Raw genomic sequence first — 26,751 nt, forward strand, 5'->3', positions numbered from 1 at the left:
ACTATGCTAGTTTTTTAAAAGCATGTAAGGAGAGATTTTGGAGAYGTGTTAAGAATTGCTATTGGCAAGTTAAAAACCTTTTATGTCTTAAAGAAGTTTAAAGGAAGAACTGCATTTGAAATTCAAGCCACTTAATAATTAAGTCTCTTATTACTCTTGCCAGCTCTACTCTGTTTCACAGCCAGAAGGGAGTGGAAGGCTAAATCAAGTCTGGAGCTTTCTTATGCCTAAATAAGGCTGCTATACAACAGCTACTCTGCTACTTGTTTTATATGCAGTTGCTGGTGTGGCTGAAAATTAAACTCAGCAATTTTTCAGAGGGATTGGCCTATCAAGTCAACTGCACAAGTGCTACTGCTGGCAACTTCAAGGGTAATAGAAACACATACGAGTACCTCTTTTCTTAGGTTTGTTGTGGAAAAAACACACTAACTGGACGGAGTAAGTCCGGAGAAAGCTGCTGCTGTYTGTTTGAGCAGGCAGGAACCAGGCTTTCATTTCTGTAAAATGCTAGGGGCAGTCTAGCCTGCAGGGAAGACAATTTTAAATAAAAACTACAGACTACTTCAGGTTAGGACTAACTTTTCCTACCACTGCAGTAGAGAAAGGCTATGCTGAGGTGCCTTTAGTAAAAGGAAAAGAGATCCAAGTCCTTAAGCTTGTCAGAATACCAGAGCAAGGTTCCTATGTCAAAAAATTCCTAGAGAGTTTGGAACCTGAGTGCTTCTGTACTAGAAATAAAGGGTCAGTGGAAAGATAGCTGGTGCTAAATGTGTCTCACTTAAGATGTGCAGGAAGAGACAGCTTCTTAGCTCAGTTACATATCTGTATGCAGTTCCAAGCATAACTATAGCCCAAGCTTACAGCCGGTCTCTTCAAAGTGAGAGTTGCAGGCCAAAATCTATTAGCAGTTATGAGAAACTAAGGAAGCAGGGGTTGCTTGTTCATACAAAACTCAAAGCTGTAATTTTGAAAAAAGACTTTTATTTAAAAGTAGTGAAAACACTGGAAAAAGTATAAGTTAATCCTTTAATTTGTCAGTGTATCTAAGAAGCATAAGCATATTCCTGCAGTTGTAGACAGTAGCTCCCAGGTGTAACAACATGATTTGCAAGTCCATTCCTTCTTTAGCCAGCTTAAACATGGTTGCACATAGAAGGCAGCTTCTCGGGTGAGTTACAGCAGTCGCTCATAGAACAGGAGGTACGCTTGTGAGCTCAGCACTTTTGACACAGACACAGCTTGTACATGGGTATCACTAATATGGAACCACTGTCCTTTTATTGGTTCTGTTTCTAGAGCTGTAAAAGAAAATTGAAGAGGCAAAATTTATTAAAAAATACTGAAGTAGACATGTTACTTTCTGCAGTAAGAAGTAATTAGGAATATTATTGATGTCCACCTTGAGTAGATTCTCCTCGAAGGACAAGGTCAGAAAGATGATTGTTCATATTTCTCATTTTGGCATAAGCAGTGTAGTGTCCAGATCTCATTGTGCCGCTATGTTCAACAACTCCATAGAGACAGTACAATACTTTCGTATTCCCTTCAGCCACATTCTATAAAAGCAGAAGTGTAGGTATGTCACTGAGGTACCGGATTTTAACACAGCCAGAATATAATTTCTTTTAGTCTATCTTTTGTTTACTGATGAACAGAAAATTAGTTGTCACAGATTCATGCAAGTTGCCACGACTACGACCAGTAGAAGCATACTGACAAACTTGCATAAGTTACAAAATATCCTGTACTACCATGCAAAGTAACTGAAACTTGGTAAGCATTGTATAAAGGGATTCTGCCAAGCAGCATAATTTTGAAAATGTTAAAATATGGACAGGCAGAATCTGTTCCTCTACATCACCACCACTTACTTTACATTTAACTGAACAGAAAGGAGCCAAGTCTAGCACTTCAGGAAACTTGATATGCCTGTTAACTTTTCGTAGATTAAATCCAGCCTGAATAGGACATAAAGAAAAAAAATGCAACAGTGTTAGAATGTAACATATTAAGACCATGCTTATCATCATTTACTGCATATTTCACATTGAAGGGCTAAGACTCCTTACAAGATACACAAAATTAGGTTTACAGTAAGATGGACAAAACTGCTTCTTTTTCCCCCTCTATCCCTGCATTTTTCCTTCCCCACCCCCCTCGCCCTAGCACCCAAGCTTTTCTTGCATTACAACATTGCCTCTACATGCTGTGCTGCAGCATGAGTTAAGACTAATCTAACTCACTCTTTTGGTATCTTAACAATGGTAGCAGAAATGGAAAAGAATTAGCTCTATATACTTATGCAACTACTTTGAAGGCATCTCTTACTTCTCAGATACTGTAGACTGCAGTATGCCTGACGAGCTGATTTCTGATTGCCAAAACTGAAGGAATTTCTACTCCTACCCTATTCAAATAATATCCTAGTATCAAAATTGCAGGAGAGGAGAAAAAAAAAAAAAAAAAACCTACGGAAGTATACACTGTCTGTTCCTCAATTCTGTTACTGTCTCTTTGAGTACCCTACATATTTCTAATTACTTTGTAGAATTGATTTTCATCTACTTAAGAGCTATACCCCTTATTTTTCAAGCATTCTGACTATATCACTTAACAGCTTTAAATTTAGAAAAGGTAATACTGTCTCCCAGCGCCATTCCTTTCTCACTTCTTTCTTGAAAACCTAAAGCCCTAAAATAAAAACATCACTGTAACTTGGAAAAAAAAGGGTAGCCACCTTTCCTTTGGTGTCTACAGATAAGGAGATAAGGCTTAAGTTGCCTTACTTTCCATTCACCCTTCCCCACCCCTACAAGGCTTCAGTTTCTTCTCTTCTCTGACTTTACTGACCCATTTGTTGCATTTGTTTAGTAAGGGATCTTGTCATGCCTGTACTCAAAGGTAAGCGTACAAGAACTGCTGTAGTAGCAGCAAGCAATTATTACTAAGACACTACTTGATACAGGAAGCAATAATAACAGCAAATGAATACACAGCAAAAATGTATTCCCAAAATAGYATTTCCCAGAAAACTAGTTAAAAACAAACACACTACCACAAACAGAAAAACCCACCAATGCCTCCCAAACCTGGAGGGGGGGGAACAGCCTTAAAACAAATTAAAGCATGCTAACACTGGTTCTGTGCTAAGCTAGTGCTATACAGCTATATACATACGTATTTTTGCAACAACAATACAAGTTACCTGTTGAAATCTCTTCAAGTGAAGAGTTAAAATTGGAGGAGCAAGAGAAATAAGCATTTGTTTTTTGGCATTGGTATAAACATACTTCTTTTCACCTACAGAAAACACAAAGTATCAATGATTAAACTCTAAACAAATGTTACAGCAAGAAATTGATTATTCTTACTATTTACACTGTTGCAATATCATCTACTACAATGACTGAGAAAGTGAACACTCTCCTTTAASAGCATTAGCTGTACAACAGCTGTCTTCCTGCAGATCCTCTGTCACAAAAGCAACCATGTCTGAGCAACATCAGCGTAAGCAGGATGAATTCTTACATCTCTGCAACTCCCATAATCAGAAACTGCATGGGGCTTTTACTGGTCTTACAAACAAATGCCAACATAATTTCCCTGCAACTGTTATAGCAGAAGTTTTACATTAAAGAAAAGCCATCTGCTAAATAACCACTCCCTACATTCACCCACATCATGAAGTTTTAGATTGAAATACCCTCCTTCCCCCTCRCTCAAGAAGCCCTAATCCAACCTCAGTCCTCCTCAATACTCCTTCCACCCTGCAGTATTCTCTACACAAGCTTGTGAACCCGCTACTCTGCTCAAGTAAGAATTTACTCATATGTTTCACAAACTGTGCAGAAGTAAGARGTTCTCACAGTGTGTCATTTGAATACTAGGCCTACTGATCTAAGATTAGGTTGCAAGTTACACAACTGCTGCTTCAGGAACACCACTCCACCCACCCAAGCGACAAGAGGGGACTGTTTTAGAGTTTTCTTTCTTTCTTTTTTTTTTTGAAAGGTAATTTTCATACTTTTTAAATTCTTCTTTGGTCCACAATGTCTTTGTGTACATACATCACAGAGTAGTTTATTGGTCTCACTAAGTTTTTCATTACGGGTAAATTGATATAAACAGTGATGGATTGAACTTTCTTCTAGGTTCAGGTCTTCCCTGTTTGCTAGAGTACAAAATGCTGTTTCTGGATCTTCAGTCAYCACTTCATGAATCTTTGTTGAAACAGTCTGAAGGTCATCTGAAATACTTTTATCAGATTCAGTATTGGCACACAAGTGTAGTCTTGAAAAGTCCGTAGCAAGCTCCTCCTCCTCCTCCTCATCATCATCATCATCTTTCAAGGACAGGTTGTCAAGGCCATTGACAAACTTTACAGGAGAACCCAAGTTTTCCACAGGGAGATCTGTGTGAGATTCATTTTCCACATGTTCTTGTTCCGGCTTTCCTGTATTTTCATGCAGGCTCTGAATATCTGCACTGTTCCCCTGTATACTTAAGTCTTCTTGCATTAAGCAGTGATCTTTGCAATCATTTGCTGATTCTTCTTGCTTCAGGCCAGGTAACTCAGAGTAAACTTCTGCCTTTATTTCCTGATTATACTCTAGATCWTCTTCTGGTTGTTCAATAGCACAGATATCTGTCAAGTGAAGTACCTTTCCTTGAAGTTTTTGCTGACGGCGCTGGTTCTAAAAATTGGAATACATCATACATAAAAATATAAAAAAGAGTTGAAAGTTTAAATGGTGTTTAGCATTTCAGACCATTTCGCTATCAAAATATTTAGAGCATGCATCAGGTGTCAAAGGAGAGAGGGACAACAGAGGGGGCAAGGGGAATGAGTTAGTGATCTGAGCTTGTCAATTCAAAGTAACTAATGCTAAATTCATCCTCACTCAAATATAGTTCCTCACTCTACCTCTTTACAAAGTATCTTTAGAACACAGCTACAGTTTCCCTTATATCTTCCTGATCCTTTTTCATGACTGTATTTTGAAGTGAGAATGTGAGCTGTTCTGAAGGAAAACAACTATTTGATACAAATTAGTGCTGCTGCAGACCGGCAACATATATTCCACAYTGCTTTGGCATTAACTTATTCCCAGCACAGCAGCTTTTAACGGAACATGCAACTTCTTGATAGTTATCAAGAATATGCAATTGCTCTTTTCAGYTGTGAATGAGGAGAAATTTTAATTTGTCATCTTCTCAGTTGTTCTCCTCCTTATAAAATGAGGAAGCAAAAGAAAATKTTTGTTATATCAGAAGCTGCATGTGCTTCATTAATAAAAGTGAAATATGTATCAAAACCAACCTTGGCTTGTTTTTTGGCCTGTTTCTTTGCCTTTTTCTGAAGGTGCTTGCTTGTACCCGGGAGCTCATCTCTCTGTTTAACATAACAGTTACTGTTTTTATCTTCTTCATCATCTTCAGACTCCTTTTCTTTGTTTTTCTTAGCATTTCTCTCATTTGTATTTTTTAATTTCTACAAAAAATAAACAACAAACAAAACTCTTAGAACAAGCACAAAATTAGTTACGTTATTCTGCGGAGTAACATAATAGTAGTCCAAAGAAAACTTCAGGGATGAGCATGTTATTTAAGGAGTTTTTCAACCCAAGAGATGACATTTTAGAGACTAAGGCACAAAACTAAGCAATTTATGCCAACCTAAYGCCAATCATACCAAAGAGATATATCACTCCAGAGGCAGTCCCAAGTGAAATGACAAATTCAAAATGAAACATTGTGAACATGTAAAGGGGCAACATTACTTTTGGTTCAAGATGTAAACCTATTTAAATTCACTAAAGACTAAYGTATTACACAACTGAAGACATTTTCACAATTGAACTTCCTGCCACAGATGATGCAGCATTGTTCTTCATTTGCTTCTGCTAAAATGAAATTTGTTCTTTGCAGAAGACATGATCCCTTTGGCTGAGGAGATTTCATTTTAATATTTAGTCACTAATGTTTGCACAAGCATTACTATTGACAAGTCTAAAATCTTATACAYGCAGATTATCAAAATGAAACATAAGGAACACGTTTCGTTTTGAATGTCTAGAGATTGATCAAATAATTAAGTATTCTCTGTTTATACTTACAACATTTCTCAGTCTTCAGAATATYGAGTAAAGTTGAGAGCATCACACCTCTCAATGCATTAAAATTCAATGAAAATAAATATAAAAGCATTTAAGTATATTACTGGGAACCTATCACTATCATCCAATTTATTTCAGATTTACAACACTGAAGATTAAATTGAAACATTATTCTTCACAACTCAGTCGTCTCATACTGTGATAAAACATACTAGATAATCTATTTAATTTTGCTTCCAAATAAACTGACAAAGCAGCAAAATCACCAATATACTACCAGTATTTTTCCAAAGACAATTTATGAGCCGCAACTTACAGTAATGATTCTCAAGAAAATCTCACTCTGTATTTTTGTGCAAATTCATTATGTTGACTTTTAAGATGACTTTAGGATGACGGATAAATTAATTCCCTAATGACCATGTAATAAAGGTGTTTATGTATGCAAACAAAAACTAAGAAAGTCAAAAAACCCAAGCATGTACAGTTTCTTACCTGATCATCTAGTACCGGAAGCGACAAATCAAGGAAAGACTCATGGACCAAGGATACCTTAAATGAATATTTAAGATTTTGACTTAGATTTTCTTTCTTTCTTTCTTTCTTTCTTTCCTTCTTTCTTTCTTTCAAGTGACTGGCTTGCTGTCAACATTTTTTTTAACATGTCCTTGTTTGCATTCAATGCATGCTTTTACTTCCACATACAAATGTAAAACAAAGTTTTAATCTACATTCACAAACAGCTGTCCATGACCCAAAACTCTACCAGACAGTCACAGAAATGAGAAACAAATATTTTCCACAATATGTTTTTTTTGTGGCCTAGAACCTAAATACTCAACTTAGACTGCAGATACCAAGCTTGCAGGTTCTATCAGGACGTTCATCTAGCCCATTCACTAATATTTCATTCTCATGATGAATTATCCTGATAGTGCACTTTTCCTGTGACAATCTTCCTTGCAACCCCTTGGTCATTCTAGTGCGGGAAAGGAGCAGACCTAATAATCTGACAGAAAAGGAATGAGGGCACCAGGCAGCATACTGCCTGGAGCCGAACAACTCATCCACTCTACAATTTGCTGGAAGAAGATCACCAAGAATTAAAGAGTAAATTACTCCAGCAGAGTCAGCTCGCTCCTGCTGCCCTTTTTTCCTGGAGGTGCTTTGAAAGGGACTAGAAGATTAGCTTTACAGTATAAAGGAAGAAAGATCCCAACCAAACCACACTCCTCTTTGAAAAGTATGCAGCTAGTCAACACTTAGAAATGTATTAATTGAAGCAAACCTCGTTAATTCCACTTATTTCTACATATAGTTACTTTGAGGTTCTTTTGCAGATTACATATAAAAAATACATTCCAGACTATTCAAAGCTGGCAGTCTACTTACAGTTCTGCATTCCTCGCACATAATCATACTGGTTAATTCTCCACCAAATATTCGATCTACAAAGCTTTGTAGTCCCTTTTTCTTTTCATATTCTGAGAATTGACAATAAAATATAAAGTTAATATTGTATATAATATTTTGGTGACCTATTTAGTTATGGCATGCCAAATATAAAAAGAGAATATAGTATGTAAGATGTATGATGGAATATGTTAGATAGTTTCAGTTTCCCCCAAAATTACAGCAAGATTCTTAATTACACAGAATGGTTGAGGTTGGAAGGGACCTCTGGAGCTCATCTAGTCCAACTCCCCTGCTCAAGCAGGGTCACCTAGAGCATATTAGACAGGATTGCATCCCAGGTTCTGAATACCTCCAGAGAAGGAGACTCCACAACCTCTCTGGGCAACCTGTTCCAGTGCTCTGTCACTCTCAGAGTGAAGAAATTCCTCCTCATATTCAGGTAGAATGTCCTGTGTTTCAGTTTGTGCCTGTTGCCTTATGTCCTGTCACTGGGCACCACTGAAAAGAGTCYGGCCCCATCCTCTCAACACCCTCCCTTAAAATATTTATAGACATTGATAAGTTCCCTTCTCAGTCTTCTCTTCTCCAAGCTAAACAGCCCCAACTCTCGCAGCTTTTGCTAGTAAGAGAGACATCTCAGTCCTCTAATCATCTTCATAGCCCTACACTGGACTCTCTCCAGTAGCTCCACATCTCTCTTGTACTGGGGAGCCCAGAATTGGACACAAATTAAGCTCCCTTTGTATGTCAAGGGAATGGAGGTGAAAACATTTGCAGGAAAACAGTTTGATTGAACCAACACCTTTAACAATTTTTCAACTCAAATAAATTTCTCTGTTTTCTCAGAAGAACACTTTTTCCAGGAAGAGTTCCTTTTTCTCTTTCAGAAATTACGTCAGCGAAACAACTTTCTGAAGCCAAAAAGTGAAATACCAGTATTTGTCAAGATGGGTGCTCTATAAACAAAAACAATTTCCTCAAGTAATATTTGTGTMGCAGACACTTTGAACTTAAATTTGTTCTTCATTTTCAAATCTAATTTATGCTTAAAAAGTTTAAAAAATCTTCTGTTCAGTGTTTTTTTTTTTTTTTTGAAGCTATTGTTAAATAATTATGGGCTATTAGGTTTAAGTAAATCATTACATTCATGTGCTAATAATTTAATTTCTTACATGGTATTTGGGTGATGAAACAGTGCCCAAACATCTTTTAAAGGACAGTGACTACAGAATCAGTTCTCTCTTACTCTGTTCAAGAAAGTAACCCCACCAAGGTCAGTAAGACCTTTAAATACATAGTCTACAAGATATCCAAGCCGTACATTCTAGATGTATACACATGCATGACAGCATTAAGTTGTTTACTTAAATACATATCTTTTAGTTGATGATAGTAACATTACTTTGTTGTGTATTTCAATGAACCAGAAAAGTCTGAATTATCACATCAGTAAGTTGTATTTTACCTTTAATTTTCTTTTTAAGTTCTTCTTCATTTTGCTTGTTAGAGTCTGCCAGCGCCTTCAGTATTCCAGCACTTACTCGCTGAAAGTTKAAAAAAATTCACTGTACAATTCCCTAAACTAATTCAGTCAGTTTTATAAAATGCTTTAGACAGAGGAAGGAAAAAATAAAACAAAACAACAAAAAAAACCATTAAGAACTACCTGTAAAGATACAAAACTGTTCCTTGTTTGGGTATTAAAATCCCCCAAACCCCTGCCCCAATCAAAAAAGCTAAAAATCAAAACACACACACACCCCTGAAACAAACCAACCAACCAACCCACCCACCCCCAACAAGCTTACATACTAATTAAAACACTATGGTTGTGAAAAATTAGTCTGGGGATAAAATACTTTCCGAAAATAAATAAATAAATAAATAAATCTTCAAGAGTTCTTTCAGACACTTCAGAAGTTAGCAGAAAAGGACATTCTTTAGGACGCTCTCCAAGCCCACTATTTTTACAATACTTTTGGACAAATCTATCTCTATTTTCTGAAGGATGACGGATATGTACATTAAAAAGTATTGAAAAAGATTAGAGCAAGCAAACCTTAGAGCAAGCAAAACTCAACTTTTCTACTTGATTTTACTAGACAAGCATAAGGAAGAAAATAGCACATTGCTTTCTGTGAAAGCAAAAGAGATCATTACCTTAGAAACCTAAACAATGTAYACAACACATGTAAAAGATACAGGCTACAAACATAATCCTTCCTCAAATGTAGTTTTGTTAAATGAAAATCATACTGTGGCTGCTCGTTAGTATCTCACTACTATTGCTTGCTTCTACAGGTCCATTACTAATCTGGTAGAGCCCTGCTGCTGCTTCAAGTAAGCTTATGCAATGCACTCTACTCTAAGAGGTTGACTTCTCTCAGAAAGAGTTAAGGAGTACACTTTTTCCCCTCTAGCAGAGGTGAAAACCACAGCCTTGGGCACAAARAAGTTGAAGTACTGGTACTTCAACCAGTACAAATGTTTACACAGCTGGCATCAGTTTATGACTCAAAGTCCAGAATACCCCCCACAAAACAAAAATCCAAACAAAAAAAACCCTTTAAATGAACAGATGCATACACTCTGTTAAATACACTCAGTGTTTAACCCACAGAACTCTGAAATAGGCACTCACTTGGATTTCTTCTGTTCTCATTCCATCAAGCAAGTAACGAAGCAATTCYTGACTGTCTTGCTGCTGATAACCTTTAAATCGTATTGCTCTGTTAAATGAAAAATAATTGTAAGTCATAATTCACCTTAAAAGTAGACATTCATACTTAATGACTTTGTTCTGTTCTGTCATGAGCTGTTTTTAAATTTTTCTATGAAAGTAACAAGTGTGAGCATATAGAAGTTTCTGAAAATATGAAGGAGTTCTCAATAGGCTTCTTTCATTTTATTTCTATTCATTTATATTTTGTCCCTTACTCTCTTCTTTCAAAACTTAATAAAAAATACATAAGTTTACATACTGTGATGTGAACTTACTAAAATTAAGAAGAAAGATGCTGTTTTCAAAAACCTAAATAACTCTTTTGATATTCAGTATGCCAGGCAATCGTACAGATACTTACTTTTTACAAACCTGAGCAAAAAGTTCCTTAGGAGTGACTATCCCTTTTTTTGTCTCTTGCATTTCTGTTAGGAACTGATACATGGCTAATGTCAAAGGACCTGGTTGATCTAGATTTATCAGTTGAGGTTCCTGTTTTTAAAAAAGAACATTGTTATACTTTAATTTTGTGACAGATCTGTCTTATAAAATAGGATATACAAAAATCTCTGAATGGTAGTAAGTTAACCTGACAAAAACAACCAAAGAATAGTTTCTCATGAGATGGAATCAAAACACTGAGCTAAGCATCAAATAATTATTTATTGCTTATATTCACTATATTGCTTATATAGCTGCAACTCTGAATTTCCTGGATTTCTTGTTTTTATTAGGAAGAAATACAACTTAAAATGAACAACCCTTCTTTCCCAACCAAACCCTGATTTTAATGATGCGTACACTATCTAAAACTTGGTGCTGAAGATATGCTCCAGCTTACTATTTTACATTTAGACAAATCACATCATGCCAAAAGTTACAAATTTTTATCCTTTAAATACATAATTATGATGTAATTATGTCTTTCACAACAACTAATACTTATAGCATTGAATCAGTGCTCATCATCTCACTTCTAATGAAGTCATGGCTCTACTGAAGGCAATGGTGAAGTTTCCACTGACTTTACATCTTAATCTTGTCAGCATTTAACTGAAGCAGCTTCAAAATCCAGAGAGGAAAAGTACTACTTGTTTCTTTAAAGGATTTTTGCTTTCTTTTTTGAGAGGGAAGATATTAATATGGTAGTTGAAGCATATATACCATGGAGAACTCGGGTAGCTCTATTTTAACTGTTGTGCCAGGTGTTTTAGCTTCTTTAAGCAGCTCCCTCAAGACTGGAGTTTGTGATAAATTCTGTAGAAGATAAAGAAAGAAAAAGATTAGTAACTGGGGAAGAAGCAGCAGGTCAGAGTAGTTTCATTTGTTACAGATTTTGTGACAATTAAATTAGCAGCAGTTGTGTTTTCCAAACACAACTAGGACAAGGTTTAATAATTAAGGTGAAGGTAAATTTCATAGAGCTATGGAGACTTAAATGTGTCCTGTACATACATTACTTTAGATTGCAGAAGCCCAAAATGTACTATCCTTCTGAGACTGACCTTTTGACTCCATCYATTTACTAGCTGCTTCAAAATCAAGAGGTAACATGCAATGTATCTATTTCCTTTGATTAAAGCATGTAACAAGCATCAAATAGTTCTCTAAAACCAGCTAGAAGAGCAGGAATTTTGCTCCAATAAAGTGTCAGTGTAAAGATCCAAAAAACACAAGATTACGTGCAAGTTTTAATACACATGAAAGCGTAAGTTCATTCTATTTAAACACTTATCAGCTGAGGAAGACACACAAGATGGCAACCCATTATACTCATCCAATTAACATTTAGCTCTATTCGATTTCTTGTTGCTGAGAAAGGTATTTTTGTTTCAACAAACACCAGTGGTCTTTGGGTATTAATCTCATACTCTAAGAGGTCAGCAAGGGTAATGTACCAGACTGTATTTTTATTTACTAAATTAGGCAGCTGGCATGCTCAGCCTCTATCAGTAAAAGATGCTGTTCCTCAAAGATAAGGCAGTCAGTTGTATCTTCTCTTAGTACAAGTCTGAACCTGCAGCTCCACTGCCCCACATTCCTCTGGGTCAATTCTGTATTTTTAGCACGAACCTGTCATTCTTGGCAGAAAAAAAAATGCATTCTAGTTGTGTTGCTGTACAGTATGGCATGTTTAAAACTTTTTTTTTTTTTTTTGCTATTGCTTCTTGCTTCATTTTTTTTTCATTTTTAAAAGCAGTAACAACTATTGTACCTGCATAACTGCGTTAAAGAAACATGTATTCCCCAAGTTACTAAGTCCTTTCACAGTCACTTCTGAATTGGTACTTGAGTGAGAATTCTCTTCTTTGAGCGAGACCTCTTTTTCTTGCTCATTTCTGCTGTCTTTTATTGTTTTTTTATTTTCAAGTTCTTTGTTTTCCTGTTGTTTTTTTACTGAAATAACAAAAAAACATACCATACGTTAACTCAGTAACAGGAAATGGGTTAGGAAAAATGTTATTACAGACAGCAGAAGTCCTCAAAGTTTTAACTTTAAACACATACAATTACAGAATTATTATAAACGTAACACTACTGTTTTAAGTTCTTAAAACTGTTGAGAGTTGAGATTTAACATGCACACACACCCTATTTGAAATTCCATTTCAGATCAACATATGATTGAAACAGGTTATTTAGCCAACAAGCCATTCATGCCAACAATCCTTGAAACTCAGCATGTGTTATCTGAAATTTCATTCCTGTTACATCACCAACTACATTAGGGCTTTCTATAACATCCATCAGKATGGCATCTGAGATAGTATCTCATGTGACACAGCACTATTGTGTGGAATGAAATGTACAGGTCTCACTCTCAAATAGTACTTGTGCTCATTTCATCAACCTAAAAAGCAAAAACTGGGAAGTTTATATTCTTCAAAAATCAAGATATTTTCTCCAAAATTACCTTGGTGTATAGCTCAAAATTTCAATGACTAGTTAAATAAAACCATAAGGGAGCACCACAGAATTTTCAGAATAACTCCTGTACCGGTTCTGCCAGTGTGCCAGTCTTCTCCTGATAAAGTTCACACAAACTGTAGGCCAATACTAACTTCAAAATATAGGAACACCAACTCAGAAAAAGAAAAAAAGCAGAACAATAAAATCTTTGCAGATGGATGAGAAGGAGGGACAACAGATGAAACACCTGGAAGAGGAATCTTCTGTACCCAAGTATCCATCCAGTTCCAGATCAAACCTGAGCTGAAGTTCTGGCAGTATAAAATTCAAGTATTAAGTGTACTAACAGGGAAAGACTGAGCAAAAGACACTGAAGAATGTGGTCCCTTGTCAGAAAACCTCAGCTTCTTCCTGAACAAATACTCAAAGGTAACTACTGGGGATTGCTGGATGGTTGCTATTTCCCAAAAGAGATGTGATTTGATCTAACTGTAGGATGATGCTGGAATTTTTGGTAACCACAAGTTATAGCGCTGTGATATCCAAATTCTTTTAAGTCTTGCAACAGAAATGCCTCATGGAAAAACAGTTTTGCAGGAAAACAGCATGTTGTGGAAACTTTAAAAAAAAATAAATAAAAAAACCTCCCATTTTTTGCAGGTAGACTGTAGGCTCAAAATTGCAGAGTGCTGAATGCACAGAAGCTATATATGCCAGACRTACAGCTTCAGAAGACAAATCCTTTTGTACTCCTTCAATTAAAAAAAAAGGGCTGGGAGGTGGCAAAAGCTAGGAACCTAATCACTACAGCTGATACATTCAAGAATGACTTTAGAACTACTTAGAAAAAAAAMCAACAAAACAAATTACAGCAACAAAAACAAAGTATCTTTAAGCAATGACAATTTTAAGYTTTCCCTCAAATCTTAAGTCACACTGAGTCCTGCTGATAAATAAATGTCTTACTTCTGAGTAYGGGTAGTGAATTCCTTACTTAAACAACAGCCCAATACCATATTCCCACATTCTCTCCCCCAACTGCAAATGTCATGGTAAGATTGTGTCTTTTAATTCCTATTCCTGTATTTCTGTTCTGTAGAAATTTAGAAGATACTAAGCAAAATATTGGCCCAATTAAATTAGTGGGCAAGGATGCTACTTATGATTTCAGAATGCTGACAAAGAAAAATGTAAAGACAGAAATTAGCCTTTTATTTTACCATAATATGCTCCAGAAACTAAGTCTCACTTAGTGTACAGTATTGATTTACAATACTATTTACTACATTTAAGGTGTTTTCTAGTTCACTGTGTGTATACTACAGCTACTTACCTGTATGTGATGTGTCAATGCAAACTTGTTTTCTAACAAAATCCACAGTCTGGCCCAATCGAGTTGAAGTATTATATGGAACTTCATTATCACACATGTAGCACCTATCTCCGCCCCAACCCAAAAAAGAAAAACAATTAATTCTAATCTTTAAATGTTTCCAGGTCTTAAATATTTGCTGGTTTGATGCATCTAATAACACAAAGCTTTAAAGCTTTTTTTTTTTTGATTTAGAAGTTTTAGAAAGAGTTTAATTCATTGCTGATTACAAGAATAAAAAGTTAACAGAATTATCTTTATTAAATTCTTTCAGTAATTGGAGGATGCAATCTACAAACATGAATTAGACCCTTGAGAGATGCRCTTAGATATCTAGGCTGCAGGTAAATTAAGCACAGCAGAAACATTGCTTAAATACAGAAACTGAAATATCAGGCCCTAAAGGAAATGACTTACCAATTTTATGGTACAAAAAAAAATTTGGAGTATTTTAGCCAGTCAAGCACTTTATTATGTTTGAACTGGACCAGAAACAGATCTGTGTGCCCTATTTCTCTCTTTATGAGCAAAGAATGAACATGGTTAGACCACTGAACTCCTTTAAACAGAACTGTGAGAAAAGCTGCAGTGATAAAGGCTCGTAAGACTGAAATTCTTCCAGAATCTCCCATACAGCACAAAGAGTTATATGGACAAATTTTGTAGTTCTCCCCAAACAGCTCTTTGAAGAGCTCACAAAATAAACAGAAGAGAATGCAAATACTTCTGCATTTTGAAACACATCAATTACAGTTGTTAGGCACAAATGCATTTAGCAGATTTCAGGATTACTGCGAATCAAACTATATTTTCTGATCCTAAAAGCAGTAAATTGCTTCYCTAAATCTCTACCATCCTCAGCATTAGTTGTAATTTTCACATGTCGTCTCATTGAAAAAAATCACTCCACTTTTGGAATCTTTGTGTATTTATTTATAGTCAGTCTGTTTAATTTTAAAAATTGGCATCTTCACTCTTRGAATAACAAATAATAAGTTATTCCACAAGCCATTTTTAGCACAATAAACTTTTGTCTGTCAACAATTTTTATAGGTGTTTTTGAAGGAATCGGGAAATAGAATGAAGGTTTTTTCAGTGATGTGTTTGACCAGTGGGGAAAAAACGTAAGTACATGCAACTGGTATATCATGCCAGTTTTGCAAATATACACAATGGCACCTGCTGTAACTCCTAAACAGTAGAATATAATGACTTACTAAGGACTGTYCTCTGTCTCCCTGCTCAAAACTGTTTAACTTTTAAAATATTATTTWAGTTAAATTTCAATCTTACACTACGAAAAGACTCTAAAAATCTTCAACTTTATTCATACATTCATTGCATCAACCAGYTCTGATTAAAACTGCCTCTACTTCTATTTAGCAGCCCCACTATGAAATACAGCTCTTGAATGTTTGGATTTATAGCAATAGTTTTACACTCAGTATCATATAATGTTCTRTTTTGTACAAATCTGCACAACCAAGAAATTATTCTAAAACRAAGCAAAATATCCTGCTTAGTCTCATAAGTATGTTGATCTAAAAACCATATATTTTAAAACAGAGAAAATAAAGTATTTCCAAAATKATAATTTTAGCACTAACTTAAAAACACAAAAGAAGTTTCACTAGTTCATTAATAATGTCCATTTCCATTCTAGAGATCAGTAAAAATACTAATTATATAAATATATATATATGGTAAATACAATTAATTATATATATATGCTAAATACAATTAAGTAAAAAGGTAATGTTATATAAAATAAAACCTAATGACAAAGAGTAAGTTTTGAGAAAGAGCATAAAAACTCTACATCAGGCAAAACACTTCTGTATGGCAATTTAAAACATGAAGGTTCTCCACCTATAACAGGCTATTCCTTTAAGAGAAACAAATATTACCATACCARTAGAATTTGTATAGATAGGTCTAGTAGCATCATGTAAAGTTTTGCTTAATTATAAATATGGAATTAAGAAGTCGTATTTGTTGAGAAAATAGAAGTTCACTATATGTGCATCTGCTTACCAACACACTTTCCATGTGTCAATACTTTGACTCAGCAAAAGTAGTAAAATACGAAATCAACAATATTCAAAAGTTGGTCCATTTCAACTCTAATTATGAAATTCTAATGAATGAACTCTAATTAAGAAAATTTTCTAGTCATAGATTTTACAAGAAGGTAATGCTCAGTAAATCTTAAAAGACTGCTGGGATTTTTGTGTGCGGAAATGCTTACACATTTCTAGAGACACCTCCTAGMAATCACAAAGAAACATAAACTATATTTCAACTTCCATTTTTTCTAGCTATGTCTTATAACTGTTGCCTGACAAACTCACCACACGCTCCAGTTGTCCAAACTGAGAACCAAACAATGGGGGTCTGATCTTGGCGTTGTATAATGCTTTAAAGCATGCTGTTCTTGAGAATTTCTGCCACAGCCCTATAAATGTTGATAACCAGAAGTGTCACAAAATCCAGTTGACTATCAATGAAACATATATAAAGTCAGAAATATAAACACGATTAATCATTTTTAATTTTAAAACTATGTTAAACTAACTAGGTTGAACATTAGGTTGCTATTTCAAGACACATTTCTACAGTGAGAAAAGTAACTTATTGGGTGCATAACAACTATCAAGTTGCTTGGAGACTGGACATCTAACTCTTTACAAATTCCAGTTTGAACAACCTGAATGAAACTGCACAAAACCAAAAACTTCTTCAGCATGCATAGTTCTAAGTTTAATAAACCAACGTTAGCACAAAACACCTAAGAAAACTTTGATAATGCTCCTGATTAAGAGCATTAATAGAAATATTATTTTCCTGGCAAAAGAATTCAGACTTTAAGAGGAGAATTAAGTCCTCAGGATGGTCTTTTAGCCTTAAGTCTGCTAAATGCCTTTGTGCCAAGCTTTCAAATACTTCATTTGCAATTCAGAGCAGATATATTTCATCRTATTTAAGTACATCAAATCATTTATATAGCACCACCTTCAGATTAAAAAATAAGGCAGAATATAAGGGTTTAATTAGAAGCTGTCTTGTTCAACTATATTATGATGCACTGAAAGATATTAAGACAAAACAACAACAAAACAAGAGATACCCTATGGCCACATTTTAAACACAACCATATGGAAGGGCCTTCATCAGTCTCCTCAGATTTCTCTTGTGTCTTATCATCTGTCTTGCAGTCCTGACAAACATGCCACTCCACATTCAGCAGTGCCTTTTTCAGGTGGCTTTGTTCCAATCCTTTACGGATATGCTTGCACACAGGTTCTACAAAATAGAAAGCGCAAGAAGGATGTAGATAGCATAACAAGTGTGAGCACCTCTAGGCTTCAAAAGCACAGGGAGCAATCCAGAAGCTAAGATGATCTTTCTAGAGCCAAAGAAAGGCCRAAAATTTAGCAGGTATCAGAAAACTGTATCAGAAACAAATTCTTTGTTAACTATTCACAATCTGGGGATATTGCTGCATCCTAAACTACTGCATTACTATTAAGCATCACTCAAATCTACTTCTAGTCAGAAAAGCTGACAGAGCTTTTGTATATATAGACCTACCTACTGTGCCAGGCCTGCTGAAGCCATGGGATTACAACTGTGGCATTATGATTCCCACAGCCTCCCAGGGAATAGCTGCAGCCCACTGCCATGGTTCCCAGTCACCAAGGCAGCACCTGGCCTATAAAAGTGGAGATAAGATTATGCTTCCAGCTGAGTGGCCTCAGTGAAATTATGCAACAGAGTATGGCAAAGAGCAATGGCAGAGTCATCACATCTACATCTTTGTCACCTTACAATACTAGACACTACGTAGAGCTCCATCGTCTGGGACTAGTGTGAACCCCATCTATTCAACTAACCTTTATTAGGAATGACTTGACTGAGAACTTCAATCACACATTGGTGAGAGTTACTCTTAAGAGGAGAATTCCTGATTGACAGGTGATGCATACAAACTGATCCAACTTCTTCCAAATAACCAGTGCGATATTTTAAAGGGAATTTTAATGTCTTTTTATTCAGTGTATTTTTAAAGACATGTAGCATCATCAACCTATAATTCTTCACTGTTTGCAGTTACAARTGTCTAAATTTGCCAATACAAGGTCAAATATCTGAGAGCATGAATGCTCACATCAAAGTTAAAAGCACAGAGTAACCCATACCAAAAGAAAAACCAACACTTAATATGCTAAAAACCCAACATTATTTCATGAAATTTCAATCCAGAAGAATTGCACAGCTGTTTATATAGTTCAACTCTCAAGTTYTTTTGCTGCAGAGGTACTTTTATAGCTCAGATCAGAGAGAGTATAACAGCTCTGGATTTATTGTTGCTGTGGACCATACGCAAGATTACAGCCTCAAGATGGCAAATTTTTCTTGGTATGAGCTGAAACCAGTGGAAGCTTTGTACCTAGACTTCTGATTCTGAGCAAGATTGCAGGGTTTTACCACAGTACAAATGGTAGCCGATAAAAGCTTAGTAGTGCATCTAGAGTTTAGAAGCATTCTTTAACCCTTTTTTAAAGGCATAAGCTTCATCTAAAACTTCAAAATTATATTTATTTTTAAATAAAGCTCTTGCATATTGGCTGCTATTATACAGAGGAATTAACTAAGACTGATCACTGCAAGTAGTTTCTGTTTGTGGCTTTATAGGACTTTCTCAGAGTGAGCTGACTTACTCAGCCAACAGAGATGTGAGACACCATCAGCAACTGCACTGTAACTGATCTTTTGCTGGAAGAAGATGAGAAATAGCAAAGTAGACCATYGTCTCAACTCCAGGAAAAAAGACAAAACAGTTGAAACACCATAGGACAGAAAAGCTACCAGGAGACAAGAACAACCAGGAAACCAAAACACAGCAAATGAGAATTTAAAATAGACAGGCCATCACAGTTTTAGCCAAGAGGCCTGATATAAGTACTCTCTTCCTCCCTCTCTCCTTCCTCCTTGCCCCAGCTAAATTATCATGCTTCAAATTGTTTTCCCCATGGAATGCAGTATGCAAGATAGGTGGCAGGTAGGTGGGTGGCGAAATATATGAACTTGGTAGAAAAGGCTGCAGAAGAGAATGTTATATAGCACAAGTGAAAACAACAGCTAGAATAACCTGGGTAAACAAGACAACAGAGCTTCAATGCAGAGATCCAGTACAGCTGGAAGGATAACATTATCTATCTGGAATTTCCTCAAGAAGAACAAAGGTGAAGGAAGAGAAAGCTGAATCAAGGGTTTTAAAACAAAAATCATTATGACTACAGACGTATTGAAAAAACAAACAAGCACAAAACAAAAAAAGCCCCAAAACAATGACAGCTGAAGTACCCATAGCCAAGACCGAGTCAGTTGATATTGTAGACARGTGGTTTCTGAGAGATATTTAAATCAAAATCTTTTATTGTTGAAACATGAATCTTCTAAAAGTATGCTACTTAAACTTGTCRTGACAAGTTCAGCATCTGACTCTACAAATGTTTTATACATTGAGAAGTCTTAGCAGACTYAGTAAGACAGTGAAGAACTGTTTGCGTGAGTAATCATTTCCAAAAGGTTTATTATTTTACAGCAAATTTAAGAAAGTGCTTCTTGAAAGACGTAAGTTTCAATTATATAAAGTCACACTTTGTAATTGAGCCCTCAAAGTCAATGACTACTGTAAAGCTCTTCTAATATTAATGAGTTTAAGCCTCCTCTGTTTGAAGTTAAAAGAAAGACTTTTCTTCCCAGAACTACAGGCTTCTAGGAAGAAACATACCCAGCATATCCAGAGACTCATCAGCCTGCATGGTTTTGCCTTTGGTGCGTTTCTTTCCCATATCTGTGGTCTGTAATTTTCTTTACACAGAACTGGGACCTAACAAAGAAAAATATTAAATCAGGAATTCAGTTTCAATTTTATTTGACAGTAGTTAGACAATACATTATTTCTATCACCAAGTTCTCTTGTGAGTKAATTAATCTGCTTTAATTTGGTATTTTGGAAAAATGGATTATGTTTTAACACAAAAAAATTGCAATCAGCAGCAGCAATATCCCAGTGCAAATTAGAAGAGTGACTGATCACAACAGAGCCCTAAGTCAAGCACTTTTCTTTTAAAAGTCAGCTATGGGACATATGGTAAGAGATTTTTAGCCTCTGGTATGTAGCTCCTGTACGGGTCTATTGTTTATCTCACAAGAGATAATTAAAAAAGTGAGAATAATTTCAAAGTTTTATTTTTGCTATCCACTGAAAATGCGTAAACTAAAAAGGCTCAAAACTGCTGACCTATGCAATCTTTGCAGGCAGGCCTGACCCTGCTGTCCACCCTCCAAGCCACATAAATGTGTCAGCACAGCACTTACATCTGCCTTGCAACATCCATCCTTTCAGAACCATTTCTTAGCTTGGACTCAGCTGCACACTAAGCACAGCAGCACAGCATCCTGCCTGGAGCTATGACAGCCCTGAAACGAARCCAGGCTTGGGGAATCAAGGAGAAACTAGGACTGAGGGAGTACTGACATGACAGGCAGAGAGGACTTTATGTATTGGAAACCATTTCAGGTGCATGCCTTTAGAACAGATTGCCCAGTTAACTAGAAAGAAGTACGCAATGGCTTCACCAAAAATAGAAGGATCGTCTTTAAAAACTTAGCAGCCAGACTGCTCAGAAAGGAACTGCCAGTTCATCCGATAAAATGCCCACACGATCCAATTTTTTTTTTTCTTAAAAAGCTACAACATTTGGTCTTTTACGACTAACTGCAAGCCGCTGAAAGCCTGCACGACCTGACCTTTCCTTTGCCAGGAGGGCGCGAGTGCACGAACACATACAGCTACCGCTTTAAGCCGCACCGTGCCCGGACGGACTCCTCGGACGGGCCCCTCTGTGCGGAGAGGGCAGGCGAGGTGCGGTGCCCAGCTCCTGGGCGAGCGGACGCTGCTCGGGGTGGTGGCGGGCGGGGATGGGGGGGCCGCTAACGGCTGGCAGCGCCCTTGCGCCTCCCGGAAACCGGGCGATACCGGCCGCAACGGCACGTCCGCCACTGCGGCCACGCCGCGCCGCGCGCCAGGCCGCGCCGCGCCACCCGCGCGCCGCCAGACACCTGCTGCCGGCAGGTAGCCCCCGCCTCCCTCCTCCCCCGTCCCGTCCCGTCCCGTCCCGTCCCGTGGGCAGGCAGCGCGGCCGGAGCGGGGGGCAGGTGGGCCCCGGCCCCATGCCCCCGCCCGCCTCACTCACCCCGTCGCGCGGGACGCGCCGCCCACGTGGGCCCCGCCGCAGCGCAGCGCAGAGCAGAGCAGCGCAGCCTACCCCGCTGCTCCGCCCCGCCGGCTTCCGATAGGCCGGCGCCGCCCGCCTGAACCCGCCCCCCCGCGCCTTTACTGACGCGCGCCACAGCCAATAGGGGAAGSCGGGTGCTAGCCCGCGGAGCATCGGAGCCGCGAGTCTCGGGGCGGGGGCAGGACGGCAGCCGGGGCGGCAGGAGGGCGGTAGGAGGGCGGAAGCGGGGCCGGCGAGCTTCAGCCGCCCACCTGCCGCTGCCGCGGGTCGAGCGGCTTGGCGACACATAGCTCTGCCTTAGAGCAGGCTGGCAGCTTCACCTCATCCCGGGCGGTTGAACAACGGCTGCCGTACGCGCTTCCGGCGCGTTGCATTATGGGGAGGAAGTACCATGAGGCCGCGTCGGGGGGGGAGGGGGGGCGCTGTGGCTGTCGGCGCATGCGCAGCAGCTCTCCTCGTCCCCGTGCGTGCGTTTTCCTCTCGGTGCGCAACAGCAATGGCCGGCGGCGTGCGGTGCAGCCTCTGCCCCCCCACCCCCTGCGGCTGAGCGGTTAGGGACAGCCACGCAACATTGTTTCCCCTGTGAGGCTGCTCGAGTGGCCTGCCTTTAAAAATGAGAGCTGTATGTTGCATTAATGGGGTTAACAGCTCTGCCACGTCGGCAGAACTAAAGCTAGGTGGTTGAAGGAAGTCTGAACTGGTAGGTGGATCATAAAATGGGCCTAGTGTGCCTAGCTGTTGTACATGGTTTTGATTYGAAAGGCCCCTAAATACGCTTCTGTCCAGTATTCCAGTCACCAAACACAAAGGAACTGTGTGCTGTGTGTGTTGGATTGAACATTTACTTTCTGTTGAAACTCCAACTCTTGTTCCATCTCAGATTAATGGAAATACTACAAACTCACCACATACCTCTTTAAGCTTTTGATTGCCCAGCGTATATTAATAGGTTTGGTTACAAGGAATATTTTTTTTGCTGAGGTAGACAATGAACTTGTTCATGTATTCATGTTCTTCTCTCCTAATTTCTCCTTTTCTTAGGAAATAGAAATGAGTAACCGAGAAGAAGCTGAGATACAAATTTCTGAATTAGATTTACTCTCTAGCATGTTTCCTTATGAAGAGGAGTTCATTGTGACTGACCAGTTGGCTGTAGCAGAACTGAAACATTATGTTGAAAATCAGTGTGCAGAGGTGCCATCTTCAAAAGTTCAATTTATAGTGAATGTAAAGGCAGAGATCCCTGATGCGTCTACGGTACTGCATATATTTTTGTAAAAAAAGAAAAAAAAATATATATATATATATATAAATATTGTGGGACTTCAGGTCAGATTCTAGAACTTCCTTCAACTTAATGTTTGAACATTTGTTTTTAGGTGGAGTTTTCTATGTGCTGTGCTTTACCATTTAAATATCCATCTGTTCTACCAGAAATCACTGTGAGGTATGGCATTAAAAATACAACTAATAAAAATGTTTAAAAGCTACAATGTACTACATAAATAAACGTATAGTAGCAAAAAGCAGTCCTTTTTCATAGTTTACAGTCAAATTGAGCCAGATGGACGAYGATGTCAGAAGAAAAACAAATCTGCAAGGGTATGATTTCTCCAGTGTCCTCAACATACGTGTGAGAAAAATGGGAAAAGAATGGAGGAATGCCATATTCTGTCCACAGTGGTCACATACACCATTCACAGGTCTGATGCTCAGACCTAACTTGTACCTTAACGTTAGCTGAAGGAATGAAAGGTTGCTCAATGGTCTTATTCTTTCCCTTGTCGCAATACTATTACTCCCTGACTTACCTTATATTCATTGGAACAAAAATATTTTAGTGAAGCATTCTGTAACATTGTATATTTTAGAAAATTACAGATTGATAACARTAAATATGGGGACTGGCACATTGATTAAGTACTAGTTATGAACTTTGCATAGCTAAACTGGTTTAAATATCGACAGTAAGTGCAAACCATCTAACTAGCATTTTGAAGTAAAACTGGAGAACGTGAACTGTAAGCAAACTACAATGTATTTATATTTTTCTCTAGGTCACCCCTGTTAAGCCGCTCTCAGCAGATTCACCTGAACTCTGATCTAAAAACATTTTTGATGCAAAACTGCAGTGGTGAGCCTTGCATGTTGAGTGCAAGAGAATGGGTTAAAGATCATGCRGTTGCTTACATTGACAAAGAGGTTTCATCTTCCTCGGTGATAACATCAGATACTATGCAGTCAGAAGACACCGTTTTCACTAGATTATGGATCTACAGTCATCATATCTACAACAAGCAAAAAAGAAAGAATATTATTGACTGGGCCAAGGAGCTCACTCTGTCAGGGTTTTGCATGCCTGGGAAACCAGGTGTTGTTTGTGTAGAAGGTCTGCAGAGTAGTTGTGAAGAGTTCTGGTCAAGGTTAGCTTTTCTTTGTACTTAATAATTAAGTACCATTAGTGGTTAGAATATTTTGTTTTTCAGGTTGTGTATGTGGCCAGAAGGTGGGAAGCTCATCCCACCTTCCAGCCTCCTATCTGTGGAGTATTTGTCTCTGTCACAGTGTATTTACAGGTCTGAATGTCCACTGTACTGCTGGTTACAATGATGAAAGCTGCTAATACACAGTGCACATTTCTGTTTCTATTTTCTATATATTTCAGTGTGCAGCAGTGGACTGCAGTACCCCCATCTTGTTACATACATATGTTGTTATATTGTTTTATGTTCATATTTTATTCTGCTCTCATCATTTACATTTCTGAATAGTGCAGAGTAAATGAACATTACTATTTGATTATACTAGCTAAAAGAGTACGAAAACTCCTAGGATGAATAGGATGCAGATGTGAGAATTCTTAGTACAGACAAGGCAAAAGCAGTTACTTTAAATTTAAACCACATCTTCACCAATTATTCTGTGAGGAATACTATTAAAGATTTTTAATCCTGGGAAGATATAAAAAGAAACAAGCTCCTGCTTGTGTGAGTGTATGCATTTGAGTAGTATTTCTATGATGAGCTAGGGAGACATTCTCTCTGCCAAGACACATGTACAAATTAAATTTATTCAGTGATTTTAACTATTTCATCGTATCTTCTAAAATTATCTGCATTTTAAAGCTAGATTCATATTTCTACAATTGCTTTCAGAATTAGAAGATTAACATGGAAGAGAATTTTAATTCGTCACAGAGAAGATGTTTCTTTGGAAGGTGGAGGATGTGATGAGATTCAGAAACAAAGAAAGTTCTCTGCTTTGGAAGAAAAATGTTTTGATGCACATGGTTCCAGAGGAAATCATATGGATTTAGGTCAGCTGTATCATTTTTTAGAAGAGAAAGGATGTGCTGACATTTTTCAAATGTACTTTGGAGTTGAAGGACATTAGATTGCTACAGGTCCAAGTGCCTATGTTCGTAAATTAATCCTTTAAGAGATTCTGTAGCTATTCTGCAACAGCTGATCAGCAAAAGGAATAATAATTTTTAGTTTGTATGATAAATGCAGTTTTCTATGAAAATGAATATTCAGTGAAATCTTGACTAATGAAAATGACTAAATGAATGCTTTTAATATAGCATTGGGTTTTAAGATTGTTAGAATATATCCCTAATTATAAAGACAGAAAAAATGTTTGATAACCTACTGGGCAGAGTTCCAGAACATGGAATTAAAGTGAATAAATACCTGACTAGGAAGAGACAGAAATGAAGTGTAGCCATCTCAGGAAAGAAATACTGATGTTTACATTACTTATTACTCTATTTATGTACACTACATGACGACTTTTTAGTAACAGTGTTTATTTCTTTCTGCCTGGAAGCATATTCTGTCATGGTATTAATGTGAAAGAAAAGAGAAGGGCAGCTTCACAAGTCTTAGTCTTGTAAAGCTAGGATACTAGTTTGTTTCACTGAAGCTAGGATATCTACTAACAAGAATTTTCCATAGATAAAAATATGTGTACAGGCAAGAATGAGACTGTGGTACCTCCACTACTTTTGTGGCTGAGGAGTCTAGTTGGTTGATTACTCATGTTACAGTAGAAGTTGGTTGATTACTCATGTTACAGTAGAAGCTTACCTAGGCTCGGGCTCCCTTACAGTACACTCCAAAATAGTAAAACAATCCTTACCATACTGAGTTTACAAATTTGCAGTGGTCTAATTTAAAGTGCTAATTCAATGCTGCATAAGCTTTTGAATCTGATTTCAACAAATTCATATTCAAGATAGGAAGGCTATTTTTTTTTCCTTCTGCGTTTATGGTTTCTCTGTCTAAATCACGTACGTGTCATAAAAAGCAGACACAGGTTACTACTGATGTTAATATTACTGTGTAAATCCAGTAAAATTACCTTTCAGATCTCATGCGTGGACTTTGTCAGACACATTTTGTGGTGGTATTTTTGCAGTAGTTTCATTCAACGAGTGCAGTATTGCTGTTTGAAACCTTGACAAATTGTCAGTCCCTGTAATTTTACAGGGATAGTGCAGCTTAATCAAAAGGACCTAAAACATGTTTGAAGTCTGAATACTTTTAAGACATGTTAATAGAAACCAAGTTCAAACATGTTTCAGATAGATTATTTTAATGCTGTAATTTTCACAAAAATGATTATGAATTGTGCACGGTGATTTTTTTGGTATTTTTTCTGTCACTAGCTGATCACTTTTTACAGGAGTATCCTTTTTTTAAAGGAATAGGCTTGGCAAAATAAATCCAAAATAACACCAGCTGTGCATGTTCTTTTTCAACGTGATTACACCTGTACGTCTGGCACGATGAGCAGACCTGGCGACGTGGGCACGTCCCAGGAGGGTAGTTCTGAGGCAGGAATATCAACACCCATATTTGCAGAGARCTAACTTTCCCCTGAAGCCGTTCCAGCGTGGCTTTC

The 26,751-nt window shown here is 37.5% G+C and overlaps 2 protein-coding genes across 12 annotated transcripts; one reads left to right on the forward strand and one right to left on the reverse strand.

Moving 5' to 3' along the window:
* Positions 1-967: 967 nt before the first annotated feature.
* Positions 968-22,177, reverse strand: USP16 (ubiquitin specific peptidase 16). 9 transcript variants are annotated; one of them, XM_085297821.1, is made up of 19 exons: positions 21,805-21,858; positions 20,927-21,028; positions 20,337-20,435; positions 17,667-17,842; positions 16,891-16,994; positions 14,501-14,604; positions 12,473-12,654; positions 11,422-11,514; positions 10,619-10,749; positions 10,177-10,264; positions 9,001-9,079; positions 7,512-7,603; positions 6,615-6,671; positions 5,324-5,494; positions 4,028-4,697; positions 3,209-3,303; positions 1,875-1,961; positions 1,403-1,559; positions 968-1,301 (listed from the first exon to the last, which is right to left on the reverse strand). In XM_085297821.1, exons 3-19 carry the CDS (start codon positions 20,395-20,397, stop codon positions 1,177-1,179), a joined length of 2,472 nt encoding a protein of 823 aa, XP_085153947.1. In that variant the 5' UTR covers positions 20,398-20,435; positions 20,927-21,028; positions 21,805-21,858; the 3' UTR covers positions 968-1,176. The 9 variants fall into 9 exon arrangements, with proteins under 9 accessions (XP_085153947.1, XP_085153948.1, XP_085153946.1 ...); XM_085297822.1 differs by lacking the exons at positions 20,927-21,028; positions 21,805-21,858 and adding an exon at positions 22,098-22,175; XM_085297820.1 differs by lacking the exon at positions 20,927-21,028 and having other exon boundaries at positions 21,805-21,860.
* Positions 21,972-26,221, forward strand: RWDD2B (RWD domain containing 2B). Of its 3 annotated transcripts, none has more exons than XM_085297829.1 (5): positions 21,972-22,055; positions 22,888-23,103; positions 23,226-23,293; positions 23,904-24,269; positions 25,002-26,221. In XM_085297829.1, exons 2-5 carry the CDS (start codon positions 22,897-22,899, stop codon positions 25,237-25,239), a joined length of 879 nt encoding a protein of 292 aa, XP_085153955.1. In that variant the 5' UTR covers positions 21,972-22,055; positions 22,888-22,896; the 3' UTR covers positions 25,240-26,221. The 3 variants fall into 3 exon arrangements, with proteins under 3 accessions (XP_085153955.1, XP_085153956.1, XP_085153957.1); XM_085297830.1 differs by lacking the exon at positions 21,972-22,055 and adding an exon at positions 22,167-22,196; XM_085297831.1 differs by lacking the exon at positions 21,972-22,055 and adding an exon at positions 22,428-22,546.
* Positions 26,222-26,751: the final 530 nt, after the last annotated feature.

The sequence above is a fragment of the Rhea americana genome, unplaced genomic scaffold, assembly GCF_003343005.1.
Source record: "Rhea americana isolate MKP2758 unplaced genomic scaffold, rheAme1 scaffold_130, whole genome shotgun sequence".
Lineage (NCBI taxonomy): Eukaryota > Metazoa > Chordata > Aves > Rheiformes > Rheidae > Rhea > Rhea americana.